General features: G+C 39.3%; 1 protein-coding gene across 4 annotated transcripts in view; it reads left to right on the top strand.

The window, feature by feature from the left end:
- The window catches only part of LOC149172872 (mRNA export factor GLE1-like), a 404,516-nt gene that overhangs the window by 324,932 nt on the left and 66,386 nt on the right, over positions 1-13,198 (top strand). For all 4 annotated transcript variants that reach the window (XM_089424451.1, XM_089424450.1, XM_089424449.1 and 1 more), the window contains one exon: positions 3,161-3,247. In XM_089424451.1, the coding sequence (XP_089280577.1) occupies positions 3,161-3,247 (87 nt within the window). The remainder of the gene's footprint in view (positions 1-3,160; positions 3,248-13,198) is intronic.

Genomic DNA, 13,198 nt, shown 5'->3' on the forward strand with positions numbered 1-13,198 from the left:
ATCCTATGTTACCGGATCCGTCAGGCTTAATGGTTGTATTTGCAGATCCCCGGATTGTTGACTTCAAAAACGCATTTGACACAGTCCCTAGAGATAAGTTTTGGCGTAGAATGGAAGAACTTGAAATTCCTTTGCATTATAGAGCCGCTATCCATAGACTTTATGAAGAGGCGAAAGTCAAAATTAGAACCTCAACAAGTATTGCAGAAAGCTTTAGAAGTGACATTGGAGTCAATTAAGGTTGCCCGCTATCCCCTACTCTTTTTGGTTTATATATTGATAAACTGGAAGAGTGGCTAAATCTGCAAGGTGGAGATGGTGTTCGGTTGGTGGAGTTTGTGATAAAGATTTTTTTATATGCTGATGATCTTGTATTGATTTCTAAATCGGCCCATGGATTGAAAATGCACCTATATGCCCTTGAGCATTATTGTAGAGCAATGGGGATGCAGGTCAATACTAGCAAGACCAAAATAATGATTTTCTCTATGGCAACATACGTTCTTCTTTGAAGGCAACACTCTTGAAGAAGTAAATGAGTACAAGTACCTCGGGATTGATTTGAATAACAAAATTAATTGGGAGGACTGCAGAAAGAAGAGAATTTTAGGAGGGTGGAAAGCATTATATGCTCTTCAAAACGACTAAAGTGGTTTTTGGACTCCTAGTTTGTCCAGTGATGCTATATGGGTGTGAATTGTGGGCTAGCAGCACCCCCGTCTCAAAATGGAAACAAATTGAGAAAATCCAAAAATGCTTGATCATGAGCAAGTTCAAAATAAAAAGTTCAGTACCTTATTAGATAATGTTGACTGAAACAGGAGCAACTCCCATTGAAGCAATTGGTATGGTGCGGCTTATAAGATATTTAAAGAGAATTGAGCAAATGGGAGTAGGTAGATGGCCTAATGTTATCTTCAATGAAGGCATGAGTGAAAGAAAGAGAATATGGATGAAACAAAACTACACATGGATGAAAAAATGGAATATCTACCTCAATGCCTGTCCCACAAATAACAAGGAGCTAAGGAATTTTGTTATGGAGAAGTTTCATAAACGGGTGTGGGAAAAAGAGTTGAGTAGAAAGAAAAAGTACTACATTGAGGAATTCAACCCTACGTGTGATCTACAACATAAAGAGTTCATTGGAGCTAGCATTCCATGGAGGGCAAAGGTTCTTATTGCTCAATTAAGAACCAACTCACATCAACTTCAGTTTGAAACAGGATGGTGGAAAAGGCCTAAAGAAGCTCGGGAAGAACGGGTATGTACATTTTGGACCTTTGGGGCAGTGGAATTGGAAAAACATCTCATTTTGGAATGTGATGCTTTCAAAGACGCTAGAGAAAGAAATGGGAATATGTTAGCATCAGTTTCTTGGCATTGTCTTTTCAGCGAGGGGATTGTTGGAAGGTTGGGCCAGCACATCATCAATTTGAATAAGAAAAGGATTGAATTGCAAAAAGCAGGGAACTAATGGTCCCATAGACTATTTTTAGTCTCGTGGACGTTAAAATATCATTTTATTTCATTTTCTGCCCATCTTTTGTCTGTGGGTAGAAAACCGTCAACGTACTTCAACACAAAATTCCAAAACAGAAAATTCAATGCAAGTCAATCGAATGATAAGAAATCGATTAATGAATCCCTCCGTGAAAATAAACTAGGGAGTTGTTGGGCGACATAAAATTTATTATTTTTATGTTAAACATATTATAAACTTTAATACAAGACATTATAAAATTAATGCAAGTCAATGATGCGAATGATGAGAGATAGATTAAGATGGCGGGCCACAATTTATTATTTCTATGTTGACCATATTATAAACTTTAATACAATGGCATATTACAAACTTTAATAACCTTTAATACATTTTAATACATGTGACGTGAAGATTATAATCTACTCATATTTATAATCTACTCATGTGACGTGAAGATTATAATCTACTCATTAATAACATGAAAAATATTGTCACTTCTAAGTTCAAAGAAAAAATGTGGTGTGAGAAAGATTTAGTAGCTAAAAGAAAATTAAGTTATTATAAGAAGGTCATCAACCCCACCTTAGAAGATCAAAAGTATCTCTCTATTTTAACTAGCTGAAAGAAGAAAATTAATATAGCAAAGATTAGAACGAACTCTCATGAGCTCCATAGTGAAACAGGTCGTTGGGCAGTTCCTAAAACACCATGGATGGAAAGGATCTGCCATCTCTGTGAGAATAGGAACATCGAGGATGAAAACCACTTCCTCTTAGAGTGCCCCGCGTAAAACCACTTTAGATCTCAGTTTTATAATCTTTGTCGCAACACTAACCTTCCTAGCCTTTTACGATGTCAAAATTATAGTGAGCTCGGGAGGCTTCTCTCCAAGCTTTTTGAGCATAGGAATAAAATCTTAAATCAAACTAAATAATTTGTTTCTTTAGGTCCGATAGACCAAAGTTTGGTCTCAGTGGACGTTAACCATCATCATCATCATTTAGAAGATATTTTAAAGTTTAAAAGGTAAGTTTATATTTTAATCAATTTAAAAGTTTATTTTCGAGTTTAAAAGGTATTTTTTCTAAAATAAGTTTAATAATTTGCTTAATATAAATAATTATAACTAATAATTAGTGTTTAAATATTTATAAATGATGCATAAATTATATTATAATTAACTTAATAACTATTTTTAAAGTATTATAATGAAGTTATATATTTAAAAATTCAGATAAGTTTTTTTATTTTTATGTAAATCTAATTAATGTTTAATTCATATTCATAAATGATACAATAAGAATTATTTATTGTATGTCAAAATTATATATTTAAAAATTAGCATACGTTTTTATTTTTATATTTATATAAATTTAAATATTAAAAATTTTAAAATATTTTATATTTGCTTGTACTTGCCGTTTCCAGATCCTGGCTTTTCATAAAACTGGCAGATCCATATCCGGATCCAGATCTGGATCCGAATCCTGATAACTTAGGTTGAATCTTGTCAAATTTTGAGGAATATGGATAGGAGCCAGTATCTGTGGGCCTTTGTGATGTATCCTTTAAGCATAGAACATAAATTTGTTGATATGTTAGGTGTTGTCTATAACTTATTTTTCACATGTCTTATAAAATTCTTAGTTGCGTGTTTTGCAATCTGAAATGCAGGCTGTTTCTCAGTGTGAAACACAAACGCTTAGCTTGAATTCTATTGCATTTGCCTTGGCACGTGTGATTGTTCTTGTTACTTCACAGGTATTTATAATTCTCTTGAATGCATTTTTTACAGTTGTTTATAGTACTGTAGGTTTATAGTTCAGTTATTCCAGTTAATTCAATTCACAATTTGCTTTGCTTGAAACGAAAAAGCTTAATGCATGGCGTCAAAAAATATGAGGTGCCGTTGTAACGTTCCTATTGTTAAATGCTATTGCTATGAATAATGACCATTTTCTTATTTCCTGCATAAATCATATTGAATCAACACAAAATGTGTTCTCTACATGAAATAGCTGAACATTAATCAAGGGGATGTTAGACTTATGGGTTTAATATTCACTAGTTTTGGGAAAGTTACTATATATTTCAGATGACACATCAGATTTAGTTCACAGCTGTGGAATTGCAAAAATTACATATCAGATCATTACAAAATAAATTTTCAAATCCAGAAGGTCTAAAAACTCAAAGATATATCAATAAAGCTTCAACCATTCTGATATTCTCCAAATTAAGGTTATGTAACTTACTAGTGACCTAACTGTTCATTAGAGGATCTTTTTTTTCGTTGTAATAAAGATGTGGACTATTATTATTTTCCAACATGCCTCCAAAGAAATCTACTACACCAAGTAAATCTACTGAAGGTCCATCCCGGACTCATGAAGAAAGTGAGGAATATAATTTAGGTTATCTCAATTAGAGAAGAAATTTGATCAAATGGATGGTAGTATGTTGAAAAGGGTGGATTCCTCTTAAGAAAAGCTTAAAAGAAAGGTGGAAAAGAAAGATGAATAAAAATAAGGAATAGAAATAAGGAGTGTTCCACGGGGACTCGCCCCCCCCCTTAGGGGTCTAGTTTCCTCGCTCCCCCGCGCTCCGGGGACTTGGGGACGAGTAGGGGACGTTTCCCCACGCTCCCAAAATGGAGGAAACTCAGGGGGACGTGCCAGGGAAAAGTTTCCCTTTCCTGAGGGGACGTTTCCCCACGCTCCCAAAAAAATGGCCTTGCTTATAGTTTATGATTTAATAGACCTAAAGTGGTACAAAGCTACTCATGTTCTGTATGGGGATAACGTCTTGTGCTGTCTTTTGGTTTCAACAAGCGTTATTTTAGAGGGTCAGTGTCATGGAAATTTGTTGGACCATATAGCACGTACATGAATTTTCCCTTTTAAAACTTCTCCTTTTTTTCTCAAGTGATGGTTGGATTACAGTGGGGAGATAACTGGAGTGACAGGCAAAGAATATGAGACATTCAGTTTGTGTTTTTAATTTGCATGACATTTGACATACAAACTATGGAAGCAGCACCTATGTCATGTGGGAAATAATTGGGTGGACTATAGACTAACATGCGTTTACTGCAAGCATGACAAAATACTATGGGCAGCAAGAAATCTCAGCAACTGTCGTTATATATGAATTTATACAGTTACAAAATTTACACAGACCACAGTTGCTCAGCTTGAATTCTCAGGTCTGAAAATTATTTTCACCCCTGAAATACACTGCTAGTTTGAAGTTTGAACTGCATGGCATTGCTCTAATAAGGTAGACAAATTATCCATGCCATCGTTGGTCACCCAAGTTGGTTTGCATATGGTCATCCTGCAGTCAATGTCATTTGATAGTAAACTGTCATAAACTCTTTCATGTGATCTTCTCATCTCTCCTGGAACTAAAACTCTTCTTTCAGCGTATGGTGTACTGTCTATATTATATATAATATAACAAACTTTCTAGCTGTTGGATCCAATACAGCTGGACAACCCATTGTAGTTGCCCCTTCTACTGCCAATGCAATGTCCCTGATCTGTTCATTTACCTTTTCACAGAATTCAGTGGCTACCTTATCAAGCTGAAGCTCTCCCTCTGTCTGACCAAAATCTAAATTAGAATTTGACCAAGCTGAATTAGAATTTTAAATTTATTATTTTATATGATATTATAAATTTGGATAATGTCAAATGATATTCATATCAATGATCATGCTTTGCAGCTTTTCAATTCAAACCAAATTGTCATAGTGGACTCAATAAATTATATTTTATATTTATAAATTTTTAAGACCCTGACGCTCCCCCACGTTTCCTAAAAAATGGTAGGGAGCTTTTGCATAGGCCGCTCCCGCGCTCCCTCGCCCCCTCGCCCCCTCGTCCCGGAACCTTGGTGGAACATTGGAAATCCATGATTGCCATGGAAGATCCTCTCTTGGAGAAGGCTTCGTAAAAGGGATGTGGAGATCCAAGGACATCGTGAACTTAAGGAGAAGCATGTTGTTGAGAGTCAATCTCATATGGGGGGCATGCTATCACAATTGAAGAGCACAAATTTTGAATCACAGAGCCATAATCATGAATTTTCAATCCAAGATCCACATCAATAGGGCTTCAAGTTAGCACCAAGGAACTGCTACAATCCTTAGATTGATATGAGGAAATTTGATGATAATGATCATGTAACATGGTATTTCAGATTAAGCAATACTTTGATCTACAACAAGTGGCATCCTTATAAAAGATAAATATTGTATCCATATTTCTAGAACAAGACCACCATGTATAGTATCAATGGCTTTGTAAAAGTAGTTGTTTTTTTTTATTTTTTTTTTATATCTTGGTCCTTTTAATAGAGGAATTGATAACACATTATGGGAATATTAAGAGCAACATGTTCTTTACTCAATTTGTAAATCTTTGACAAAAAGGTCTAGTTGTAGAGCACATTCAACAATTCCAAAAGCTCAGTGTCAGAGTAAAAAACATTTCAAAGAATAACTTGTTAGCTAAGTCACCTGACACGGGGATTCGGGACATGTAGGATTCGGGATTCTTGGTGTCGGATTCGGGACACGCTGACCCCCCGGAACAAGACACGTTAGGACACGTTATATATTATTTTATTAAAATATATATATATATATATAATATATATTTTAAAATATATATATATTTTAAAAATTAGATATTATCATATTTCTTACTCAAATTTTAATTAATGATACAAATTTATTGATTTCAAACATAGATCTTCATCTATAGCTATTAGCATGCATAGTACATACAAAATTCAAATAAATGTCAGTGGTACTGGTCACATAAATGATAAATCTATTAAAAATTTAAATCATGATTCATAATTCATAACTGAAAGACAACTTACAACTACAAGATAGTAAGATAAACACACTGACAACTGTAGTTTTCTCATTAAGTCATCAAATCAAAATGTGTTACATAGGTAGTGTTGGTGCAATGCCAATGGCAAATAGAAATAGAAAATATAAAACAACTATAGGTATACAAGCCTCAAGGCATCAATTAGCATCAGAATCAGCATCACTGTCCCCATCATCATGGTCCCCACTGCTCTCCTCTACATCCTCCTCCTCCCCTGTATCCGTAGTCGCCTTTGCATCTGCTGGTATGGAGGCTGACCCCTCTAAGTCATCAAATCTAACAGGCTCTAGCACTGGATCATTGAAATCCATGTTGGCCAATGCCAACTCAACAATGGTGTCCAGACCCATATCATTAGGAACAGTGTTACTTGGGAGCGGGAGCGAAAGCGGGGAGCAGGAGCGAAAACGGGAGCGGGAGCGACATATTCAGAAGCTCTTGGTTTGGTGCTCTTGATTAAATACGAGTTCCATACCCTAATACATGAAAAAATTCAATGGAAACATTGCAATCCCCCAATCCTAAAATCCTGAAAAACTGATAAGTCTGCTGGATTTTGAATGAAATCTAAAATTCTACTTTCTCCATATGAAATCCAATGAGGCTGGAACCACTCTCAAACATCCTGAGTCATTTCATGGTAATGTTAAAAATTTAAGTAAAAGGATGAAAATGAAGATTAAGGAGAATGTCACTTTTACTTTAAGAATTTAACATTACCATGAATAGCATATCAATACTAGGGCCTAGACTTGATTATGAAGCTGCCAAAATGCTCTACTCCTTCCTGCAACAGCACAAATCACTTACCAAATGAAAATATTAATGAGCAACACGCCCTTTTCATACCCGCGCTGAGCTTAGCAAGTCTTGGAAACCGGACACGTGTCCTAAAATCGCGACACGCCCTCGGACACGACGTGTCCTGTGATTTGGACACGAATCCAGACCGAATCGTGTCGGATTCGCCGGATTCGGGATTCGCAGGGGGTTTAGGACGAATCTGGTTTCCTAGCTTGTTAGACATATTTATGGGAAATTTAAAGGAAAGCATCCAACATGAGGTGCATCTCTTTGAACCTAAATGTAATATCCCCAATTTTGTGAGCATGAGAGTCACTAAGGAATTTTGCTGAATTTTAGTAATATTAATTCAAATGGGGCAAATATTATTGGAGAAAGGTGGCTAGTATTAGTTTATTGGAGAATAGTGGCAAATTATTATTTTATTAAAATGAAGACAAAATTAAGTTAGTGGAAAATGGCCCCCACCATTAAAATAATATTAAAAATGAGTCTAGAAGCATGAGGAAAAATTATAAAAGGAGGATGGATTCATTTTGTGGATTATCCTTGGTCATTTGATAATTCAACAATTAGTTCCCTTGAGCTGCTTGGCCAAGACAACCTGTCTTGTTCAGCACAAGGAATTTCCGAGCCAGAATTCCACCCTCATTTCAGAGAACTTCGAGTGTCTCCCTTGTGAGGCAATTTGGAGAGTCCAATTCAGTATTTCCATAGAGCTTTATTGTGGGTATTCACTCAGTTGCACACTCCCGGGGCATAGAGGCAGTTCGAGTTGCTCATTGGAAGATCAATTATTGTAGGTTGGAGTTCCAACTATTTTGTAGGTGGTTTTCTCTATTGATGTCGATGATTCTGTAGTGGATTTGCAGGGCTGAGATCAACATTATTTTGTGGGCCGAATTTGTCAATTCTAGCAGTACGTAGAGTCACCTGGACATAGCCTGTGCAGGCACTGAGAGAGTTGATTCTTGGAACAAGGGGTTGGGAAAAGGCTAGGCTTCCAAAGATAAATTTGTAGAAGAGTGTGGGGAAATTTTCAATGGTGGATTTGACACTAATTCAGTAGTATCAAAATTGTGGGGCGTTTTTTGGCCGAATTGAGCATTTCGCACTTGTTGGGGGTCACTAGGTGTCAGTGGATTCAACCCAAACCCTTTCTGGGTTTTTGGGGGTTTGGTGAGAGGAGGCTAGGATTAATTTTGCAAAATTTTCTGAACACTTCTGGGGGTAGAATTTCTAGTGTTGAAATTTCTAAGTCTGACACGTTAGAAATCCCTACTGCATTATCTGGTTTATTTTCTCCTACTTGTTCTTTTCATTAACAAGTTATTTATAAATATAAATACCGAAAATAAACACAAATGCAGCCTTAGCACATACAGATCAACAACTGAAATCATTGAGACAAACACACAAGGGACACTGTTATTTTTGGACAATCGTCTCGGAAAAACCCAATGCGGGAAAACCAGTGCAATACATATGAGGTTTTTATTATTATGTAGTTTCTGAATACAACTAGGGTGCTAGAAATGGCTCACCAAACAGAGAATGTCCTCAGCAGTAATACCTCTCCTCGGAGACAGATATTTCAGTTGATCAATCACCGGATGAATGATCCTACAACAATTGTGGCAGCTCCTTAGCTGGACAACGAAAGCTGCTCCAAGCTTCTCCACTACTATGCATCACTCTGATAGGGACTGCGTCACTCTCTCAGCTCACCAACACTTAGTCTGCCCACAAAAATCACCCAGTGCTACCTCTTGGCCCTACGTCAGCTCTGCTAGCCTCTGTGCAGCTATTGATGCCTCTATGTCGGCCTCTTGGCTCTATGTGTCAGCCCTCTAACCCTCTGCGTCACCCACGTTGGCCTCTTCAGCCTTTGTGTAAGTCCCAGCTGCCTCTGCGTCAGCCTTTCCAGGCTCTGCGTTGTCTCTCTAGCACTATCTCTACCTCTCTACTATGTATTCTCGGCCTCGTGCCGAACTGCCCCTTGCTACAATAGATCACTGTTTCAATTCTCTCAGCAAAACCCCGCTCCAGAAATTCGAACTGATTGATCAATATGGAGTACCTCCAACTGACCCTCATGCTTCCTCTTATACTTTTCCTATTGAGTCTTCAACGATCGAGATTAAGTCCCTAATCAACTACTAAGAATAGATTTGCCTTGATCCATGTCATTTAAAACATTCTCACCCAGTTTTATAATAATACCCATTAATATTTTATTTTTCCCAAGTTTAGACTTAGGAACGCCATTAAAAATATTAATTATTTTAATATCTCTCCAATCGGGGGGAATTTCCCCAAACGATTTCTGGATCTTGGAGATCTTATGTGCCTTAGCCTCTCCACGAATTTTCATGGCTAGAGCACATCTGATGCTACCACAAATCAAAACTCCCTCTTAGCGAGGAATGCGCTTTAGTAATGCTTCACTGTTGACACATCACACTGATCGTTCGCACCGGTACCTGTGCTGATGCTTGGCTTGCTGCCTCACATCATCTGCACTGCTGCTTCTTGTACTGTTTCCCATGACATTGCCACTGCCACTGCTACATCTGTACTGCAAGTCCCTCTCAATATGCTGCCCATGCTGCCCCTAGCACTACGGCTTCTAACTGCTGCACTGCAACTCAACTACCGAGAAGTAGGTAACTGACTTCTCCCAAACACTGACATCCCAGTTACTCTGGAAGCCTCGTGAAACTGAAGCTGCCTCTGCTGCTATCCTGTGCTCCCTTTGTTGTTACTGTGCTGCTGCATACACCTCTGTGCCTCTCGTACTGTTGCAACCTCCACTGTGCTTCCTCAGATTTCTGCACTCAAGCACTGTCTTGTTTCTCCACTACACTTTGCTCCACTCGACCCTTGTCATTCTGCTACTGTTGTTAAGGGCTCTTGTAGCTGGATATGATCCAAGAGTTTGGGCACCTCAAGGATCTTGCCCCTAGTATGTAGTGCTATTGAATACAACTCGATGTCTCCCCACCTCTTCTCTAGAGGTGCATGAGCACTCATGGCACGTCATCAGTCTCGACCTCTTTCTCTGCCTTAGCTGGAGCTGCCTTAGAATCGAAAGCCTCTCCCTTGTTTTTCTTCCTAGGACACTGGGATGCATAATGCCCTAGTTCCCCACAATGGAAGCATTTGACCTTGGAGATATCCTTCTTCTTCCTCTTCCCTTGTTGTTCTGCAGATGCTAGAGTTGCATCCTCCTCCTCCTCTTTCTTGATTCGACCTCCCTTGCCACTACTCCCTACCTTGGTCATCCGCCTAATCTCTTCTTGGCGAAGATCTTCCCACATCTCCTCCCATCCTGGAAGAGTGGCCTTGCCCAAGATACTTTGGACAAATGTCTCCCACTCCTTGGAAACTGCATTCATGGCAGTGCTAACCATAAATTCTGGATCCGGTGTAGACTCGATAGAAGTAAGCTGGTCATGAATCTCTTGCAACCTGAGAAGGAATGGATCTATTTGCTCTCTCTTCTGCATCTGATACGACCGTAGCTAATTCTCCAATAGCATCTTCCGCTGCACGGAAATGCCCTAATCCAAGTTCTTCAAAGTATTCGACATTTCCTTTGTTGTGTTCTTTTCAGTAATATGTGGTATGACATGATCTTTGACCCCTCTAGGATCATGCACTTCGCCCTCACCATTGCATCCTCATACTTCTCATTCTCTGCTAGGTCGACTGGGATAGCCATGGTTCTCAAGGCAAAGTCCTTGATGCGATGTTGATCCAGGATTGCTAGGATCCTGGCCTTCCAGATGACAAAGTTGGAAGCCCCATCCAACCTTCCCTGATCCCTTAGTCCGTTCACTGCCATTTTAGCTTCTCTTCTGGACTCCCTCTGAGTTTTGACTTCCCTCCTGGTAATCTCCCTCTAAGATCTCATTTCCCTCCTGGAAATCCTCTGGCCAACTGCCGAGCCGCTCCTCTCCAATCCTCCTTTCAACTGCAACTCAGATCTGAATTTCTTGACTATAAATCCGTGAATGTAGCGACTCCTTCTACCTTGGTTCCATCTCGTTAGGTATTGTTCTGTTCTGACATAACCAACACCCCACCAGCTTCTCAATCACAATCTACCCACAGCTCCCCAAGCCCCGACAACTGAAGAAATTGAGCCTTTCAGGCTCCACGCAATCCCGACAACGGCAGAATCTGCTCCTCCTGGCCACATCTTCAATCCTTCCTGGCTGAGAAAGATGACCGGGCACTATGTAGGTCTGATTTGCCCCTCTCTGCCTTTGTGCTGACCTTCCTCCTGGCTCGAAATGATGATGTAGGACCTCTGCGTCACTTCTTCTCCATTGCTTCTGCTCTGGAACAACGTTGTCTCTCAGGACAAATGTTACTGTTGCAATTCTTTAGATTATTGCTAGTGCCTTGAGTCCTCCTATGATTTGCAATGCTCTGATACCATGTTGAAATTTCTAAGTCTGACACGTCAGAAATCCCTACTGCATTATCTAGTTTATTTTCTCCTACTTATTCTTTCCATTAACAAGTTATTTATAAATATAAATATCGAAAATAAACACAAATGCAACCTTAACACGTATACAGATCAACAACTGAAATAACTGAGACAAACACACAAGGGACACCGTTATTTTTGGACAATTGTCCTTGGAAAAACCCAATGCGGGAAAATCGGTGTAGCAGCCATGAGGGTTTTATTATTATGCAGTTTTTGACTACAACTAGGGTGCTGGAAATGGCTCACCCAACAGAGAATGTCCTCGGCAGTAATACCTCTCCTCGAAGACAAATATTCCGACTGATCAATCACCGGATGAACGGTCCCACAACAACTGCGACAAATCCTTAGCTAGACAACGAAAGCTGCTCCAAGCTTCTCCACTGCTATGCGTCATTCTAATAGGGATTGCGTCACCCTCTCAGCTCACCAACACTTAGTCTTCCCCACGAAAATCACCCAATGCTGCCTCTTGGCTCTGCGCTAGCTCTGCTAACCTCTGCGCAACTACTGATGCCTTCAGCCTCTTGGCTCTCTACGTCAGCCCTTTGACCCTCTGCGTCACGCACATTGGCCTCTTCAGCCTCTGCATAAGTCCCAGCTGCCTCTGCGTTAGCCTTCCCAGGCTCTGCGCTGTCTCTCTGGCACTATCTCTGCCTCTCTGCGATGTACTCTCGGCCTCGTGCCGAACTGCCCCTTGCTGCAACAAATCACTGGTTCGATTCTCTCAGCAAAACCCCACTCCAGAAAATCGAACTGACCGATCAATATGGTGTATCTCCAACTGACCCCTAAGCCTCCTCTTATACTTTTCCTGTTGAGTCTTCAACGGTCGAGATTAAGTCCCTAATCAATGGCTAAGATTAGTTTTGGCTTGATCCATGTCATTTAGAACATCCTCGCCCAGTTTTATATTAATACCCATTAATATTTTAATTTTCCTAAGTTTAGACTTAGGAACCCCATTAAAAATATTAATTATTTTAATATCTCTCCAATCAGGTGGAATTTCCCCAAGCGATTTCTAGGTCTTGGAGATCTAATGTGCCTTAGCCTCTCCACCAATTTTCATGGCTATAGCACATCTGATGCTACCACAAATCAACACCTAGTTCCATCTAGCAACTAGCAACAAAAATTATTGGAGGACGTAGTTCACTCTGGGATCATTTCCACCACTTGATTTCGTGAGATATTTCTGGGTTTTTCTGGGGTTCTTGCGAGGAGGTCGCTCACCTAGTTTCATCGCATTCCGAGCACTTTATAGAGTAGTTTCTCTTGTCTTCTTCCAACAACAACTAGAAGTTCTTCCTAGGCATGCATAGTCTTTGTGGGGAATCTTCCCAACATTTGAGCATTGTATTCACGCCTGGGTTCTTGTCATAGCTTGCAATAGCAAGCCCAGGTTCCTCTAGTCTCATTTGTTGTACTTAGATTTACCCATATTAATATAATGGCTCAAGATTTATGCTCATATTTCAGTGTTTAATGTGTATG

Source organism: Pinus tabuliformis, chromosome 4_2 (assembly GCF_031772625.1).
Source record: "Pinus tabuliformis cultivar Carrire ecotype Pingquan chromosome 4_2, CPIR1, whole genome shotgun sequence".
In the NCBI taxonomy this organism is placed as follows: domain Eukaryota; kingdom Viridiplantae; phylum Streptophyta; class Pinopsida; order Pinales; family Pinaceae; genus Pinus; species Pinus tabuliformis.